The following is a 20,465-nucleotide window of genomic DNA, read 5'->3' as shown; positions in this document are numbered from 1 at the left end:
ATCATCAGAACTGAGTAACCTGAATAAAATGGACACCATTTTGTGTGAAAGTTGTTCTGCCAGTGAAGACCTGATATCTGTATTAAGTTCAATCATTTTCAGCAAATGTAATATAATATATAATCACTTATTTATGAAACATTTGGTCATTAAATTCAAGTGATTATGTGATTTTTGACTCAACCTGTGTTTTGGTATTTAGTATATTATATTATCATGATGATGATACTATATTATCATTTGATGTAGACAAAGTTAGGTTAGGTTGGGAAAGGCTGGGTTAAAGTCTACATACTTGTATCTATTCATTTCAGTCAAACAGTCACCCACCGATACATAACATCCAGCCCATGATACAAAAGCACAACATGAACAAAAATGAGAAATAATGCACATCATTTTATTTTTCATTCGACATCGCAATGCAAAAAGGACCACTGCAAAGCAGAGTTGTACTGAATGTAGTATTACTTACGGGTATTAGCTAATACACATCAATAACTTTGAATTAATAATGTGGGTATTACAATAAATATTACAATATAAATGCCCTCATTTAGATTATTAACAGTCCTTAGTTACACATTTACAATCTCATTTTGCCTGCCGTGAAAAAACAAATGTAATAGGGGGATATTAACGGATGCACAGACTAGTCTGATAACAGTTTTGTCAAGAACAAAATGAATTCCCAAAGGATTTGAATGCTTTGATGACTATGTCGACAAGAGCCCTATTCCTAATTATCTCGAACACTGACAAACATATTTTAAAAAGCATTTAACGCGGATATTTCCCTCAGTTTAGGGAGATGGACAGTAACAGACTGACATGTCTTTTGAGGTCTTAATAACTTGACAAACTAGTAAGTGTTATTAGTTATCTCAGTGGAATAGCAGTAGAATTTAAACTGTACATGTCATAATATATTCTTTGGGGTCTTGTCTCACCACAGCTTGCATAATTAGGCTTTCTCAGATAAGCAATCCATTACGATTTAAGACAAAGTGTTATCCTAAATGACAAAATCCAGACCATATTGTCACATAATCTCCATACTTAGTTTGACACGTTATTTCCTAACAACGAAGGAAATTGTTTTTTAACTGTAATATGTTTCTCTGTCTGCACAAGTATGATCAAATGGCACAAATCTGTGTTTCACCAGTGGTGTCTCTGCAGGTTTTAACCGGCTTGGGTGGCCGTGTTGATATGTTTACACCCAGGAGTCCAGCGGTGGAGGTTTGTTATCCATGAGGCCCACTGCAGGTCTGCCAGCTCTGATGAAGTGTTTCCTTTCACTTATAGCCTATAGGTCAAGAAATATGCAAATAAAAAAAGGCAGCGTTAGCCAATTTGCATAAAAACACAACAGTAGGCATGAGTCATAAGGAAGTAATTGTTTAAAATATAATCCTGTGGGTATAGGACGTGAAGTCAGCAATTAATTACAACCACCTACAGTATATGCAGAACTTCATACAGTATGAAGCATGGAGTGTTCAACAGGCTACATGAAAACAGCAGAATACCTGGAGAGCATCTCTTTCCACAACAGGCCCTTTTCCATCTCCAACCCTATCATTTGGCTCTAAGCTGGAATATACATCTGCAAAAACAAAGGTCACATTACCAAGACAATATAGTAAATGTGTAGCAATAGGTACATGAACATAACAAGAAATTACCTTTGGAAATGTGAGTTCTGTCACTTAAAGGAATACGTCATTGATTTGCATTTAGCTTTGTAATACTAGAATAGGGTAGTATTTTTGAAAAGGTTTCCCCTGAGTTGAGAAATATCTTCTTTTCTTTGTTACGTGCCCACAAGTGACACTTGGTCCTGTTAGCTTAACTGTTAGCAAAGATGGCGGACACTGTTTACATTCTGGGAATAAGGTCCCGTCCCCCTACGAGTGACTCTAAAAAGTGCGGAATTAGCGTTGCAGTTTCAAGCCTCGGACCAAGGCTCGGACCAAGTGTCACTGGTGGGCACGTAACAAAAAAAAGAATGAAGATATTTCTCGACTCAGGGGAAACTGAGGTTGGGAAGCACAATTTTTCAAAAATACTATCCCTATTGTAGTCATGCAAAGCTAAATACAAGTATTCCTTCAGCTAAAAAATTATACTGAATCCAAAAATAAGATTCATAAAGGAATCCACACAACCCCCTAATCTATTGAGGAACACAACAGGCAAATATAATTAAGCAGAAATCTCTGTTTTAGCTGGAAGATAGAGGTCACTCTCAATGTGGCAGAGCAGGCTGCTCTTTTGGAATAATGTTCAAATTTAATGTGACTGCTGATGCGTGCCATGCGCCTGCTCTGCCTCTGGGAGGGACCGCTCAGGCTAATAAGCCAAGTCTTTGCACTATGTAATGTGGGCACTACATCATTGGTTTAAGACTGTATTTTAGGAGGACATGGTCTTAGACCGAAAACGCCCAATTCTTTGTGTGTGTGTGTGTGTGTGTGTTTGTCCCGACATGTTGTGAACAACAGTAATGTTCAAAAATCACTTCTTTCCCTGAGCTTCAGGACACTTTTCTCATTTAGGCGATGCTTTAATGACATTTTGCTGAGGGAAGTCATGCATGTGATTTGCTCGACCTTGGTTTTTGTCCATGAGAGGTAAGGTGATGTCATCGCCTCCTTGCTTCCCACCCTTGGACTTTTTAGCCACTCCTGTCGTCGTTGGCTTTGACAAACAGAAAATACAATATTAGGTTACAAAATGGCATGATGATTATCGTTGCTATTATTTTACATTCGGGAGAGATTTTTACATTTTGGACATGAAAGAAAAGTACCAACAATCACAGATAGCAGTTTTCTTTATCAGTGTAAAAACGGCAAATGCCAAAATTATCTCTCGACACATCTTAACCTTTCTGCAGTTCATCGTTCATGCTGACATTTTTTTGAGCTTTAAATGTCCCAGAAACAGTGATAAATACCTTAAAGTTGCTCTTGGTCCAGCCTGCCTTGATTAAAGCATTTCTCAGGTCCTTGTAGGCCCATATTGTCTGAAGCACATGGGAGGCTGCCTTGGTCTCTCGTGCTGATTGGCTGACAACATCAGGAGTTATTGTACAACAGCGAGACGATGTTGTCCTAAATTATTAAAAATCCATGTTTCCTTTGCCCTGGGTCATGTTGGTTGCTGATAGCATCTTGAGCTATTGCATCAAGAAAATGCCAGAACAAATGCAGCAAATACTATAAATGCAACTACATTTTGCTCTATTATTTTCCATCTCATTTTGTCAAAAGGACATTTGAGATTAAAGGAGCCTTATATAAGTCAAATGACCATGGCATAGCATTAGTGATTAAGGAAACAAGGGTTTACAGACAACAATGATGCATTTAAACTTTCATTTACAGCCTGCAAATTATGTTTTTGTTGTGGAAAATGGGTATAAGGGAAATTCTTTGTAGTCTCTGGGGAAGAGGGAGACGGGGACAATGCTCTCCAATATTTGTAACCTGGATTGCAGCACCCTTTCTCCGGGTCCTCCAGTTTCCTCCCACAGTCCAAGAACATGCCGATTTGGGGATAAGACAAATTGGACACTCTTAATTGACCTTGGGATGGACTGGTGACCTGTCCAGGATGTACCCAACCTTTCACCTTATGTCATGTGGGATTGGCACCAGCACCCCCTGCGACCCCCATGTGGAGGATAAAACAGTAGAAGACATCTCACATATAGCCCCTTTATCTTTGGCTCTGGCTGTTTCACTACTATAATCCCTTTGTAGCTCTTTTGTCGTATAAAGAGATTATATACCTGGATTTGTTGATGGCCACCAGTTTCTGCACAGCATGTCCCTGTATGAGAGCGCGGGCATTCTCGGGGCTGTCTGTTATAATCTCGTGGATGGTATTCAGAATCGACACCACCGTATCTCCCTCAAGATTTTTCGCTGGGTGCTGCTGCCCACAGGGAAGATTGCCGACAAGGTCCCTGAGAGCATAACTCCCTGTGATGACAGGGAGCGGAGAAAACGAGAGTGTAAGGGTGCAGGTGGAGAGCCATTTGTATTGTTCATGTCAATTACAAGTCTGAACCTATTAGCTCTTTGTTCCGTCTGTCCATGGCCAGGTTCCGGAGAGCAATAGCCACGGCTCGCACCACTTTGTCCACATCCGAGCGCAGGAGCTCCACCAGAATGGGAAGCCCTTTCTCTTTTCTCACAGTGGCTCGGATGTAGCTCGACAACTACAAGAACAAACCCCCCCCCCAAAAAAAATATGACAGCTGAGTGACATCAGTCCTAGCATTTTTTGGAAGCATCTGAATCTGAGTTCTTTTTGAGGGCTATTTCTCCACCTTCTCCACCACATCTACACTTACCATCCACTATATTAGGTATACCTCCTTAAATGCTTCTTAACACAAATATCTAATCACATGGCAGCAATTTCAAGGCATTTCGGCATGTAGAAATTCAAATCAGAATGAGCCAGACTGGTTCAAGATTATTTAAAAAAGGCAACAATAACTTGTAACAGTAACTCAAATAACCACTTGTTACAGCCAAAGAATGCAGAATGTATTTCAGTTGCCTCATGTGTCTTTGTGTACCTAATAAAGTGGCGGGTGAGTGTTCTCTCTCCACTGCCCTCTTGTGTATGATGTAACCCAATTTCAAACTCCCTGTATTGTAACACTCCTTTAATCTGAGCCGTGCCTCAGCACTTGATTTTAAAATATAGTGACATTCATGGCACAATAAATCTTTGACAAAGCACGGCATCTGACAGCACTATGGAACCACCTGGGGTACACAGCAGTAAAAGTATTTTTTTTTTGATCATGTGGGCTGGTGACAAAGTCAGTCTGGAGGGTTTTACTTAGATCAAGACGATCACACCCATATTGCTGTCTTTTTTTACACTTAAATATTGACGCAATTTCAGAGACTACACCTGAAAAAAAAGACACAGGGACATTGTGAGAGCAGAAATAGCAAACTTCTTTAGATATAGTATATATATATACATCACGTTTCTTGTGAATATGACATATATGATATGTGACATTTCAGTGTATAATCATCTAAGGACGTAATGTGCTATGCCTGGGGGCAGCCAAGTGTCACTATTTCAACCACTCACAGCCCATTGTCCCGCAGCGAGATTCTGCAACGCTCCTGCAGCCGCCTCCAGGGTGTTATGGTTGTGACTGCAGGTGAGAAGGGAAAGGTAGAGCCTCACCACCTCAGGCTGGTACAGCAGCTCCAAGCCTTTAAAGGAAGGGCAACACACACAAAAAAGTTCAAGCAGTGTTAAATGATGGTGTTATCACAATTATCTTCCTTTTCATTTACTAAATCAATTTGTGTAAAAACTATTAAAGCTGTTCCAGAATCTCTTCTATTGGCAGGTCAGTATAAAATATAGACTAATGACATTGTATGGAAGAAAATTAAAACTCCAGCAGAGGTTTTTTTTAGGTTTTTCTTTTGTTGCGTGCCAGCAGTAGCATCTCTGGACAGCTGAAAATTGGTATAAAAGCTGACCCAGGATAATAACAGACTAATCACTCTGAATTGATTTCACTGGCTGCAGCATGAGAGACATGAGCATGGCTCTCTGCTCTAACAATGACCACACACAGAACTCAGCCCGTACTATGATTAGAATCAACCATAAGGCCTTGCAAAATAAATAAATACCAATATCTATATGTCATCCAGGCCAAATTCCAGTGCTAAATATTAGTAAATATAAGTAAATGTTCCACCTCTTTATTCAACAGGTTTTTAAATAATAACGTTTTTAGCAGTTGTTGTTGTTGTGTTTTAAATGTGGTAATGAAACTGTCATCAAGTGGTACAAGTGCTGATGTGTGGCTTTGAATTTGAATTAATTTTCTTTCCGGCCATGCCAGTGTCATGCATACAAAACAAATAACACGGACAGCAGCTGCTAATGCTCTATAATAGAATCATCTGCCTTTATCGTGTTATTGATCAGCCCTGTGTACAGCTCACTATAAGTACACACCGTACTCTCGTACTTGAAATGCAGTCTTAGCGTAACATTTCTATTGTGTTTTTCAGATATACCTTCATATATACCTTTCATTTGCTCTGTACGTTTTGGTAAATCCAATGTACTGTATTTTCTGTCCATTAATCCATTTTTCCAACCTGCACATCACAGACGCACACATGCACACAAATACAAACACCAGTTTTTAGTGTATAAGGTCCACACAGATACAGAGAATGTTAGCAAATTCAAGTAACTGTCATATTTCCGTTGTGGGAAAAACAAGCAGACTGACCTTGATTAAACCACTCCTCTGGTGATTGAGGTTTGAGAGGAAAAACAAGACAGAAAAAAATGTCAAAGCTTGAATTATGCTGTAGAAGGACAAAAGACAGAGCTCCTCTGTGGGATGAGACAGTACGGCGGAACTGGCAGGTCCTGGATAATGTTTGGCTCAGTGTGGCATTTGTCAATTTTCTGCAATTAGCTTTGAAAGGCTATCACTGGTAAGGAGCTATAAAACTGTAAATCACAATTAACTTAAACTTTAATTGTTTCTCCGACGAGTTCTCATCCAGCACAAAACAGCTACAGTCAATTAATTACTGTATATTAGCTCTAACTGAAAATATGTCTTGGGTTATACATCTCTACCCAACATCTCGTCTTTTACAGTTAAAAAAAAACAAAAAAAACATCTCGCTTGTTGCATCAGTTGTTTGGTGTAAAAGAAAAAAAACACAGCAAGCTTTTCAGTTCTGTAACTTGGCACTTTCACAGGGTGCTAAAATATTCAGGCTTTCACTGGCGTAAAGCCGGGCAAGAAACGTGAAACCCATGCTTCTAGGCAGGGTACATGGAAATAAAAAATAGTCAGTCTCACACAATCTCATTAAAATGTGAAAATGTATGCAGAGTGTCATGGGGGGGGGGGGGTGCAGGCAAAGCGAAACATTCAAATCTCAAAAAGAAAACAAAAACTAAACAAAAATAATATAACCAATAATGAACCAGTTATTGGTTGTCACGGCCAACTAACCTTTGGGCCTTTTCCCACCAAAACAGTCGGGTTCGTTCTTCTTCTTCTGGTGTCCCACCGTCCTCATCAGATGATTGGTGTGAGAATCCTGGAATCGCTCGGCTCCTGGTACTTCTTTGTGGACGTGATAGGACAGGTTCCGCAGAATGCAGACGCAGTTCTCCACTGACTATGTAGTAAAAAATTACACACGATTTCCATCAGCAATAATGTGCAGAAGCTGACACAGCTCACTGATTCTTTGGTTTGGTTTTTAAATGGAAATACATTGATGTTTGTTTGTTTTTTCCCTTTGGGGAACACTACAGCATCCATACATTGGCAACTTTGATTCTCTGAATCAGATGTATTTGTACAGGCAATCAACTTCAGCTCGATACTACCTGAACCAAGGCCCAATCCCACTTCTCAGTTTTAACCCTAAATACTTTCGGTTTTAACCTCCCCTACGAAATGGACACCCCGAACAGACACACCACGTTTCTGTTGGAGATTCAACATGTCACCATCAGAAAAATAAAAACACTGTGAGCTAGTTAACCCTTCACCCTACCCCTCTACTTCATAAAGTGGGACACTCTACGCCTCCTTGTGAATGCACAAAATGGAGGTGTAGAATTCATTTCAGTAAGATTCATTATTGAGTGTTCTGAAATAGCAGCTCAATTCAGGATCATTTTAAAGACATAAAAGTTAAAAGTACCATGTTCTCAACACATCTTGGTGTGGATGTTTTTCTTGAATGTCAAATGTAAATGAGTGTGCTGACCTTATTGTCCATATCCTTGTGGACAACAGCTGACTGAAGGGCATGAAGAAGGGCATCCACGAGTCCCTGACAATCCCTCAACCTCTGCCGAGCCTCCGCACCATCTGAGCTGACGTTCCTGCAGAAATATCTTATGTTACCCAACGTGCACAAACTCCTTCTGGTGAACTTAGAGAATAATGTCACTGGTTCCTTTCCTGAGCAGCGGCAGAGATTACCTCAGACATCCTGACGTGTTCTTGAAGACTGTGGTCCATTCAGCGCTCTGCATTTTAGAGGGATCGGCTGAGTCTCTCCTCCAGCCTGAGTGTGGGATAATGATTTCATCGGTCAGTGTTTGAAGACCATGATTGATCACCAACATCTTCAGAGGCTCATGTGAGGAGAGGTTCCATAAAGTGCCTGCAGGAGGAAAAAGGTACAAAAGTTAATGAAATTAAGAACTGCAGAATAAATTAAGGATAAAGAAATGTTACTGTACCTGTGACTAACTCTTTGACCTCCATGCTGCTGGACTTCCTCAAGAGTCTGACTAAAGCTTGTATGCCATCACAGTTCTTGATGGCCATTTTGTTGTTGTGGTCTTTTCCGAAGGATATGTTGCGCAAAGCACCACAGGCCTTGCGGTGGACTTCCGGTTTTGGATGGTCCAGTAATTCCACCAACATTGGCACCCCGTTCAGCTGGCGCACCTCCTGCTTGATGCGATCGTTCTCGTAACACAGGTGCTGCAAATAGGCGGCCGCATTGGATTTGACTGGGTCCATTGGGTGGCTGAGCATTGAGATGACCTCGTGTAAGTTGGGATCTCTCCAGCGCGGGTCTCTGCGGATGCCGTCCAGGCTGACCATGCTGCTGCGCTTGTGAGGAAACTGCAGGGTCTGCGCTCGGCACATGGCCTGGAAATAAGGATTCAGGTTCCCTTCCAGCTGGGCCATGAAAGCATCGTCATAGCCACCTCTGAGAAGACATAGAAAGTCCCGTGTCATTTTGGACAAACCTGCCAAATCATCATTCAAGAGTGAAGAGTTGGACTCTTTGGGATGAGGAAAAACGAATATGCTTCTCCCCAAAATGTCAAACAATTGTTTTTGTATTCAACAGAGCGAATGGAAGGAGCTGACTCTCACTACCTCACTGAGCTTTGCAACTGTGAGTTGTATCTTTTGTAAACAGGTCTGGCACTTTATGTGGGCTAAGGAAACGCTTGTGGCAGGCACTAGCAGGTGAAACCTCCTTATTTATTGAGTTTGCAGCACGTTGCCTGATTGATACCAGCTGCTACTTAAATGCTGTTCATCTGTCTTTCTGTTGTCCAGGCTCACTCACAGGAACAGGGCAAAGGTGATTATTGAGGCTGTAACATGTAGCATGCATTATTATCACAGAAAGTCATCTATGGGCCAGTGTTGCAGTCTTCTCTGAATTGACATGTGGTCACATTAAGCTTATGATATATTGTCAACCCGTGGCCAAGTGGAAAGAGAACTTGGCTTGTAACTGGAGGGTTGCCGGTTCAAGTCCCCACCAGGTTGTAAGGGCTGGGGTACCCCTGAGCAAGGTACCCAACCCCCATTGCTCCCTGGGCACTACTCAGTGTGGTAGCCCACTGCTCCTAATTCTAGGATGGGTCAAATGCAGAGAAATAATTTCCCTAGGATGGGTCAAATGCAGAAAAATAATTTCCCTAAGGGGATTAATAAAGTGTATATATATTCTATTCTCTGTTAAAAGTGGACTCATTATTTGGACCATATTGATATTTCAGTGACTCTGGGTGAGATCAAAGTTTCCTGATCCTAAATAAAGGCACCAGCCAAACCACAAAAACTGTTTGCACCATTTCCTTAAATGGGATGAATAAAGGCTGATCTAACATTACCTGGTTCTTGACGGCTCTCTGAGAAGCTCCATGGTGGTGAAAGGCCTGAACTGGTGGATCCCTGCCAGTGTCGGGTAGCTGGCATTTGGGTGATCAGTCTTCATGTTCAGAGGGTTTTCTCCTTGCTCGCTGGAGCCATGCTCTTCTGTCTGGCCACTGAGTCCTGCAGGAGCATAGCTGTCCCTGAGGAAGGGTAAGGTGTAGTGAGCCCCAGGCTGGAAGTTTTTGGCAGGCCAGTAGCTGTGGAGGGTGGCACGGGAGAGGCTTCCATACCCTGGGCACAATTCACCCCCGATGCCCCTGTAACTGTCTGGCAGGGTGTACACTCTGCTCTGGCTTTCTTGATTCAGTGGTTGAGGCTCTCCAGACTGCAGTACCACCTGAGGCTGTGGCGGTGCTGTGGTGGTGTTGGTCGTGGTGGTTGGTGTAACAGACTCAGTGGGCTGTGGGAGACACACAGCCGGCTCAGTGTTTGCTTCTGGAATTGGTTGCTCTGCAGGAGTTTTGTCTTGAGTCGATGTGAGCTCAGGTGCGTCGGCAATCTGTAAATTCTGTAGCTGTGTCCTGGAGGATTCTTGGGTGTCACTCAGGCCCTCTTGCTCCACAGCCTTGAACTCCTACAGCGAAGGACGCACCACAACTACAATCAGAAAACATCTCTTTGTTTGTTTACCATCACAGCAGGAATTATTTAGACTTAATTGTTTTTACCCACACTGTTTATTTCTTATTTAAACCACGCAGCCCATACCAGCTCCTTTTTCATGGCAATGATCAGTCATCATCTTTTCAGCACTTTGGCCTTGCAAGCCACCAGACATAATGAATTCTTCTCTTCAGCCACGAGATAATGAATCCCTCTTGTTGAAAATGATTTTAGATTGGACTTTGATGAAAATCTGTGAAGTCCAGCCACTGAGTAAATTGCAGAGAATGTAATTGTCTGCTTTAGTCCGTTGATTTTGATTTTAACTATTTTATTGCAGAGTGTGAGCAAAGCCTGTTGTCTTGAGGGCATCGCATGCAGATAATGTAGAAACCCAATGAAATAGAACCTAATTAGATTAGATTTCATGGTGACTTTATACCAGAGGGCAGTTTGGCATCCACCGACTGTCAGAGTAACTGAAACTCTGAGTTACAGCCCAGTCTGCTGCTGTCTTCCACACAACAAAATTCAGCTTGTTGTTGAGTTATTTGTTGCTTCCCCTTTCTGTGTTCACAACTGATTCAATACACACATACTGATATAATAAATGATACACTGAGTAAAATTATTTAAATAAAGAGCTTTTAATGGATTTTTTACTGCCTTAACTGAAATTGTCAAATACTTTGCTGAACTACTATTCTCTCTAATTTTCTCATCCTTCAAGGTGGTTGAACTTACAGTAGAAATGAAAGTTCACCTGCTGCCTTAAAAGCCCCAGTATAAACTCAGCTTGATGATACATATTGTTTCAACAAAGAAGGTCAAGGTAACTTATGATCACTTGCTCTTTAAACATTCTTTATCTTGTCAAGCAAACGTTTACTTCCAAATTATTTTAACTAGCATTTACAAGTTACAAGTATAAGTCGTAACAGTTGCCTAAGTTGACTATTGCAAGTTTGCCACTAATTAAATGTTTTGTTAATAAATATAAAAATGTCTTTACACTTCCCAAGTTAAAGTTTAACTTTTAAAATCATTAGCACTTAAATTTGATGTCAAAAATCACATTTCCTATATACATTTTTAGCATTTTTAACTATTTTATTTTGAAAGAACACAATTATTCAAAGCTGTTCGGACAGTCAGTGGGTGGCGATCAAACAAATTCACGCACCTCAGTATCAGTCTGCTGGGGGGTGTCGGTCTCCGTGGAGCTCTCATTGGTCGAGGTCATCACCGAGGCGATGGAGGTGGGCGTGTCCAGCTCATCAGTCGTGGACGGGGTTTCCAGAGTGGGTTCTCTGGCCTCCTGGTGCAAAGACAGTGAAGAAGGGCCCTCTGAACTCTGCTCCACACACACACACACACACACACACAGGGAGAGAAATTATGAGGTCCTGTTGCAGAGTGGCATCATTCAGACACAAACACATGCACGCCATCTACAGTTTTCATAGCACTCTATGTCACTGAGATTGTTTTACACATGACAGATAACTGCATGTGATGCTGCATTGTGAGGGGCTCTAGTGCTGTGCTGACAACTCACTTCCACTCAATTATCACATCATTGGAGTGATTTTTAAACAGAAAGTGCAGTGATTGTGTTGAAAAGAAAGCATATGTTCAAAAAAAAACACAGATTTTTTTTAACAAACAGCGGTGAAAATGTTCCATGTTGTCCACTTTAGTAAATATTCATTGTAAAGGTTTATGATTTGAATTGTCAGACTGTCTTTTTGAAATCTGCTAAAATAAATGATCTGAATACTGTAGCAAATAATGTATTGCTGTATTAGAAGCTTGTCCAATGATATTTTAATTTTAATTATTTTTAATTCTCCTAGTTGTTGAATTGCTTTTATGTTGCATTTTATGTCCATATACCAATAACTGATGAATATACTGTATTAATGTCTGTATGTATATACTGTATATATACAGTATATATATATATATATATATATATATATGGTACTGAAATAACCATAACAACTAGTTAATTAAATGAGTGGTAATGGCATATCTTATAGTTCATCATTGGTCTATATATGTTGTGTTCGCTGTCTGATTCCAAACATAATTACTCTGAAGGCTCCATTAGAAAATACATTTTAGTTGTGGTTGAATTTTACATTTATATGGAAATTTCTGCAACTCGTAAACACGAAAACAATGTTTTAACAATGATTTCAAGAGCAAGAACTGACGAGACAAAAATCTCACATCAGGCAACATGAATTCCACTGTTCAGTTAAAAGCGCTTGCTGCAGTCTTCTTCGGTACAAAAATAAACAGGTGTAGTGTGTGGTAATAATTCATTAGCGAGCAAGCAAAGCAACCCATTTCAGAAGTAGGTGTATCTGCACCTGGCATCTCTTCCACCTGAAATACAACAATATATGTACCTGTATGTCTTTTGGCAAAAATTCAAATCATGGGTTGTTTTCAGAAATCAATATTCCTTGTTTGCACACACTCAACTCACACAACTCTTAAATCAAAGTGTCATGTCCACTTGTTCATTTCAAACACTACAAGCTTAAATTCTCTTTTCAACAAAACAAGTGTCTTTTAACAGAGTGGATTAATTATTCAGCGTCTTGGTCTGAGAAAGACCTGGAGGCAGTTTTTGACTGTAAATGCATTTTTTCCCCGACTGTTCACGTTCATTTTAGTGTGCGTACAAAAAAATTAAATCATATTCTAATGATTTCAATCGCTATCTGATTATCTGACACACCGTGTTAGGTCGCAGCAGGTGGATTTATCTGGAATCTAGGACAACCAGTGACGCAAACAACCCATCAAAACATTAGACCATAATTAAAAGGTTCTATTATGGAGGAGATCAATTCCACTGCATCATTTATGACCCGTTTTATTGCTTATCTGCTCACGGAATCAATTTTCATTTTTAAGAAAAATGACATTGATGTAAATTATCCAGACACAACGATGCGCTGAGATGAAAGTGTGAGCTACAAAAAATAAAAGATTAAATAAACTGTCAAAATGTCTTTCTTGAACGTCGTCAGTCTGAGGCTTCACCGTTAAACCGAACAAGTTCCCCCCGAAGTCTGACTCCACTGCATCAAACCAGGCTGCAGTGAACAGCTGGGTGAACATGGAGGGAGATTCACTTTCTTAAACGCCACACCAAAACACAAATGCAAAAAAAAAAATGCTGGAGTCAGAGGGAAGAGGAGCTGAAAGGATCACTGTGGAGAAACTGGCAGCAGGGAGATGATCATGGTTGGAACACCTGAGGTGGCGGTTGATTGGATATTGTAAATGGTTGTTTGGCTAATAATAAAACAAACAAAAAAAGAAGACAGACATCATTAAGGATTTGGAGGATGATGACAGGCTGGAGTGGACAGGGGCTTGTGTGTTCTGATTTGAGCTCACGGGAAGGCCGGGCCCCACTGAGTCAAGGCTCATTTAAATAAGTCACTGCACCATCACTAACTAACTGTGCTCACAGAGCCAAATAGGTTAAGAGGATGATTCTGAAAGAAAATAACTGAGGTATATCGAGGTGGTGGTGCAGCAGCAGCGATGCAGGAGATGGAAAGACACGATTAGCATCTTCCTCCTGTCAACTTTTAGAATCAAGGCCAGAGCTACAGGCCGGGTATTTTAGGGTATTTTGGGAGCGAGAGACACAGACTCTTGATCACTGATGCTGACGAGTGAGGTCAGATGTTGGGGACCATGCAGCTCAAGGGCACGACAGACACAAGCCACGAGTCAAATTTGTTGAAAATCAATTTCAGGGGAAAATAAAACTGAGCACTTTCCATTTCAGATCAGACACTGAAACATTTCACTGTGGCCAAACTTCAGAGTGAATCCATTTGCAGTTTGTCTTTATGATACTGTGGGGTCTGAGAGGGAGAGAGAGAGCATGTAGTGCCTCCCACCACAGGATAATAAAACATGACATCAGCCCACTGATGTCACAAAACATTAATCACAACTTTGTCACAACTCATCTGCCCTCTACTATCTGTTGGATGCACACGATGGCCACGATTCATTTACACAACGTACCTCTGTGAATTAAAATGACACTGAAATAACAGATGCATTGTTTAAAAAAAAAAAAAAAAAAAAGGCCACATTTCCTGCAAAAACAGCACTCTCTGTAATGCAGTACTGTATTGTTTACCCCCGATGCAACCAGGCTGATTCAAAACAACATGATTTTTTTTTTTTTTTTTTTTTGTTAAAGGAAGAAAAAGCATATTCCTGTTTTTAAAGTTTCCGTTTCTCGACTCCTGATTATGCTCCTGATCCTGATATAGTTAAGTACTGCATGGTCAGATTTAATGTGTCTCAGATACATGAAGGCAATACACTGTGTGCACCATCTCCAGCTATAGGGACAACCTCTCCTCGTATTGCAATCAAAGACCCCCCCACCACCACCTTTATATACATGCTTTTATGCCTATATGCATGTTGCACACATGCATAGCCATGCGCACACACACACACACACACACACACACACACCTGAATGAAGATGCTACAGCATCATGTCCCCGTGCACATAAGGAGACTGCACCGAGCGGCAGCCACTGACTGAGGAAGTGAGGCGATTGATGCCTCCTTCATTCAATCATGACTGAGGCAGAACGCAAAAAGCCGTGTGAACGGTTACAGTACAGTTCTCTGCAGCAAGGAGGAGAGGGGGTAAAAAAACTGATGAGGAGGGAGGGTATGGAGCAAATAGAGCCATTCCAACACACATACACACATTTACCTCTTTCACTTCTGCAGGCATGGTCCAAATATTTTCTGTTGCTTCCCAGCACAGATGATGAGCAAGATGTTTATTTCCCCCAGTGAGACGTCCCCGTCGTCTCTGCCTCTGGTCAGTTTTTCTGCCCGGACTCTGTCTGTGTTGAGCATCTGAGGCTGTTCAAACATCAGCAGCCATCCTTTCCCTCCCAGCTCTTACTAACACATGTCCGCTATACCCCTCTCTTTTTCACTCTCTCTCTCTCTCTCTCTCTCCCTCCCTCCCTCACTCTTTCTGGCTCTATTTCTCTCTCACAAAGACATACTTGATGCACACATTTGTTCAACACCGACGTTCTCACATCCATAAACACACACACACACACACAAACACTCCAATGCCAGACACACTCTCTCTACCTCTCTCTTATTACTGCACTCCTCCTCTGATCTGTGCTGCAGTTAATGTGTGCGCTATTAACAAGATGCTGAATCAACTGTGTGATGCTGAGCCTGTGAATGGCTCGGGGAAGTGCAGAGCCCTGCAATCCCTGCGCTCTATGCCCGTATTCTCTGGCAGCCTTGGTGTGCAGCAGGCAGAGCACACACACTCACATACACACACACACACGCACACACACACACACACATGCAGTATTCCTTGTGGGCTCACAAGTAGATGCAGCTGGAGTACAGAGCAGCCCACTCTAGTCTACGTCCTGTGTCACCCATGTGCAGCATAATAAGGGGTGAGGGATGGGGAAGGTGCATTAACGCACAGTTTCACTGCACCAGACACAGGAGGAACACACTCCTTCCCTGGACCAACACTTTCACACGGCAAGACGAACCTAACGGAATATCATCAACCCTTGCCAACCGTCAACCGTCTGCCCACAAATCCTCTTAATACAGCACCCGAAAACAACAACAACTGTGTAAACAGAGAATACATATCCTGCATTCAGATTAGGTATAAGAGCACTTCTGGATTTTTTTGGTACATTTCATCATCATGAGGTTTTGAATCACTTCCAGATGTCCTGACTCCATCCATCCATCTTCTACACCTACGGTCAACTTAGAGTGTCCAATTTACTATATTACATGTTTTTGGACTGTGGGAGAAAACCCACACACACACGGGGAGAACATGCAAACTCCAATGCAGAAAGGGCCTTGTTCCAATCTTCTTGCTACAGAGGCAAGATTGCTGACCACTATACACCAACCGTGTGGCCCCCAGCTCCTGGCTCATTCATTTATATTGATGACATTGTTTTCTCACGATGGTTCAAAGTGCACGAAAAGAGAGGAAGAAGATCCACAGCCCCACAGACCACGACAAAGTCCAGGGTCTTACCATCGTTCACTGTCAAAAATGAGGAATCATAAAGGACACTGAGAACGCAATAATCCAAGTAAATCATCCACAGAGCAGTGCTGCCTATCAGATTTATATCCTTCTTATTGATTCATGTATAGGAGCAGCTCTCGATATCAATAATCCTCCGACATTGAGAAACCCTTGTGGTATTTCTTTAATTACGACTTCTCTACAGCTTTGATAATACAGTGACATTATACTTGGCCCTTTCCTGTTTTCATTTTCTTTCATTCTTTGTTGGAAAATTCCGAATTCACAGAGCAGTGCCGCAGCAGCAGCAGAAACCTTGGATTCAGACTTCAAAAGATAAGTGACCTGTTTCATCAATAAATCCGTTTTTAAAAAATGAAAAGATAAAAGCTCCTCCCTACGTGGAGAGAAGGTAATGTCTGAGAGGCTTTTAATTAAAAAAAAACCCTAATAAGAAAAAGAACCCAAAACTTTGATCTTTCTGTAGTGAAATGTGAGTAAAGCGTTAGAAAGATTTCCTGACATCCATTTGTTCCAGACAGGATGATGTTCACTGCTCTCTCTCTCTCTCTCTCTCTCTGTCGCTCTCACTCTCTCCATCCACACACTCGAATAAAATACCAGCTCCAGCAAATGGAAAACACCAGCATCAAGTGCAGGTCTGTGACAGACGAGCACTTACACGACTATATACCGCAGGTTGTTTTAAACTCAGTGACATTCTGCTGGAAAATGAAAATGGCTTATATTACAAAATACACTGTACTACTGTTGAGGCACAAAATGACATATAATCTGTTCAAAGACCCATAATATTTGGACAAATTAACAAAATGAAAGACACAGTTGAGTGTGTTGTGCTTTAATAAGGAACATTTATACAACCTAACGATAAATCCTCTCGCTGTCATCGGGACAACTGCGTGTAGCACATTGACGTGAACTGTATCTAACCTTGGTTCTGTCAAAACAACGGAGAAGTGGAGTGGAAGAAAAGGCAGCGTGAGATGACAGTGACACTGATGATGGATGGGAGCGTTCTACTCTATCACAAGGCAATAGACTGGGGGTTTTTTCTTTTGACATTTTCTGAGAGATTTACGGAGATTACCTTGAGTTTATTAATATATCTGTGGGGAAAAATAATAAATATATTCAAGTCGCCATGAGAGTCTTTCCACTTTCCTATTCCAGGTGAATCTCACATGAGACGTGATTGCTTAATCTCAATCTTAATTTAGATCTTTCTCCAGGTTCTCCTGGTTTCCTCCCACAGTCCAAAAACATGCAGATTTGGGGATTAGACAAACTGGACACTCTAAATTGTGGGTAAATGTGAGCGTGAATGGTTGTTTGTCTCTATGTGGCCCTGTGATGGACTGGCGACCCGTCCAGTGAGAACCACACCTGTTGCCCTGAGGATTAAGCAGATGGAAGATGGATGGATAGCTGTCTGGGATTTTCAAAGTCCCAAAATCAGGTTTGATTCATTTCTGGTTGGCAGCCCGGGGGCCACGTGTGGCCCTCCGATCGATTACATGCGGCCCACCACACAGCTGCCAGCGAGGTGATGGAATATAGACAGAATATAAGACTAAATGTATTTGCTAGCAATCATTGCTTTATTAAATGTATTACACGCAACATTAAATATATATTTAAGCTGTTTAAATCACAGTTATCCTTGTCATTGTTTGCTAAATTTTCTATTTATATCATAAATATTCTATTTCTATGTATTCTTTATTTTTTTTCTCCTCTTGACCAGACTAGATGCTCATTGGCCCCCAGGTCATTTGTGTTCGACACCCCTGCTCTACACTATAAATCTGTGATAGTCATATACAGGTGGCGTTTTCCATCGTTCTGCTCATACTTTTGTGCTTAAGATTTACGTAACATAACAACAACATAAAATCCCACCCTGTTTTCAAAGTGACTTCCATTTCTTCTTTGCAAATAAATCAAAGCTCTTTTGCATCCTTAAATTGTGTACCACAGCAGAATCAAGAGTGCTCAACCACATATATAGTAAATCTGCAGAATGGAGCAAAATCACAGACCATGAGTTGCTTCAACTGCACTTGTACCAAGATGGAAAATGAAAAATGAAAACTTTTAACTTTTTTGAACTTATAACAACAACAAAAATCTGAAAGACTTGCAGAATGTGTGTCTGGCACATGTATTTAGTAAGTGTAATAATAATAATAACAATAATAATAATTGGAGGTTGAGAGAGAGGCATGTTTGGGTTCCTATTTCTTTTTTAACCTCATGTCACTCTCTGCAGCCTTGGCGCTGCTCCCTGTTGTCAGGCTTTGTTTTTTCAAAGAGGAACAACATTCTTACAGAAAGTGTATCCAATAATATATCGTCTTGTTTGTGTCCTTGTGCCTTGAATGCACTAATGAATGTCGTATACTGAAAAATACAATAACGGATTCAGTCTCACCTCAAAATGTTTCCTTCCTAAAAGAACGAGAGAATAATTCCTGCAAAAACTGGCAGTATAGTGATAAATATGAGGTCTTTTGTTGTTGTTGCTGTTGTTGTGCAGTTGCAATCAACACACTAACTAGATGATAACAAATGCCTCCACCATGTAACAGAGATGAATATATATATATATACTGTATATTATTGCTGACTACTATACACTGAACAGTGCTGAATTGTTTGATATGAAATGCCCACACAGTCTTTAATGATCAGCCGAGCATTTACTCACATCCTTTCTCTGTATATTCTGCCACACACACACACACACACACACACACAGAGGCACAGTCAGTGCAGATTGTTATCCTAATAAAAACCCCCGCACTGCATGACCACCTCGGCTCTGCACAGACTGGCATGTGAAGCTGAGGTCAACTCAGTTGAACACACAGACATAAAACGAAAAAATGTATAAAACTTGGTGCCGCCGCCGGTGTCTTTATGCTTTCAGTACGGGGGGGGGGGGGGACCACTGGAAAATGCCAGAAAAGGTCATGAAAATCAGCTGCAGAGGAAAAAAGTGTCACTATTGTGTTTCCACATTCAAACATTTAAACACAAACTATTCCCTCTGTGCCGCAGGAGAACCTGAGGAGTTTATCGGCCAGATTACAAACAACAGAGCAACAACTGACAGCCTGACTTTGACGTCAACTAACTGCTGCTCCCCCTCGGCACAATACAGGAACAGCAGCAGTGCAACAGCACATGTCTTCACTGTGATTTGATAAGTAACCCCCCCACCACCACCACCACCACCACCCACTCCATCTGAGGCAGAAACGAGCCGTAGTCGCTATTAATGCAACTCATCTTTGTCAAGTGTCAAGTGCATCGAGTGCTTAATCACACCAGCAACGAGGGCAGAGAGGAAATGAAATGCATCAGAGGCACTGCAGCTGAAAATGACAATCAGCCAGTTCAGCGATGCTTCAGATGATCAGGCTCAGGCATATCAATGAGCTGAGAGAGAGAGAGACTGAGAGAGGAGAGGGAGAGAAAGAGAGAGAGACTGAGAGAGGAGAGAGAGAACACCCACTGCTAAAGAGAGAGTCAGCAGCAACAAATGTAGGTCACTCTGCAGCTTCTGATGAAGTATAATGAAAGATTAGGGTGATTTATTAGACTGAAATCAGCTCGTGTCACGGGGTGATCCTGAACGCAGCTTTCCTCACATAAACTGCTTGACGGTAATTACCATTTATGAGATTTAATTGGTAATAATAGACTGAAGGAAGAGACAGGTTGTTGATGTTTTGGTGGAGGTGGAGGGTCAAACAACCTAAAGGTCCACCGTGTGAAATTTAGGGGAGAAAATATGTCCATTTTGGCAAATATGGACATATAAAAATAATTTAACTGAGGTCTCTGGCGTTTTTCTTTTTTTTTTGAGTGTACAGTGAGTTGATTGCAGTACCACAGATTTCATTCCTATATATTTATATATCAGGAACAGTTTCTAGCCATGTTGGACCACCATGGACCACTTTTAACGATAACTAA

The 20,465-nt window shown here is 41.2% G+C and overlaps 1 protein-coding gene across 3 annotated transcripts; it reads right to left on the bottom strand.

Annotated features, from left to right (window-relative positions):
* Window positions 1-379: 379 nt before the first annotated feature.
* arvcfa (ARVCF delta catenin family member a) lies at window positions 380-15,611 on the bottom strand. 3 transcript variants are annotated; one of them, XM_058618026.1, is made up of 16 exons: window positions 15,126-15,608; window positions 11,529-11,699; window positions 9,700-10,316; window positions 8,299-8,777; window positions 8,036-8,219; window positions 7,818-7,935; window positions 7,049-7,217; window positions 6,305-6,322; window positions 6,096-6,167; window positions 5,131-5,258; window positions 4,081-4,231; window positions 3,800-3,992; window positions 2,963-3,074; window positions 2,616-2,703; window positions 1,533-1,609; window positions 380-1,309 (listed from the first exon to the last, which is right to left on the bottom strand). In XM_058618026.1, exons 1-16 carry the CDS (start codon window positions 15,144-15,146, stop codon window positions 1,217-1,219), a joined length of 2,691 nt encoding a protein of 896 aa, XP_058474009.1. In that variant the 5' UTR covers window positions 15,147-15,608; the 3' UTR covers window positions 380-1,216. The 3 variants fall into 3 exon arrangements, with proteins under 3 accessions (XP_058474009.1, XP_058474010.1, XP_058474011.1); XM_058618027.1 differs by lacking the exon at window positions 6,096-6,167; XM_058618028.1 differs by lacking the exons at window positions 380-1,309; window positions 1,533-1,609; window positions 2,616-2,703 and having other exon boundaries at window positions 2,985-3,671; window positions 15,126-15,611.
* Between the last annotated feature and the right edge of the window lie 4,854 nt (window positions 15,612-20,465).

The sequence above is a fragment of the Solea solea genome, chromosome 19 (genome assembly GCF_958295425.1).
Source record: "Solea solea chromosome 19, fSolSol10.1, whole genome shotgun sequence".
NCBI classification, from domain to species: Eukaryota; Metazoa; Chordata; class Actinopteri; order Pleuronectiformes; family Soleidae; genus Solea; species Solea solea.
This window is presented reverse-complemented; position numbering and strand designations above follow the sequence as displayed.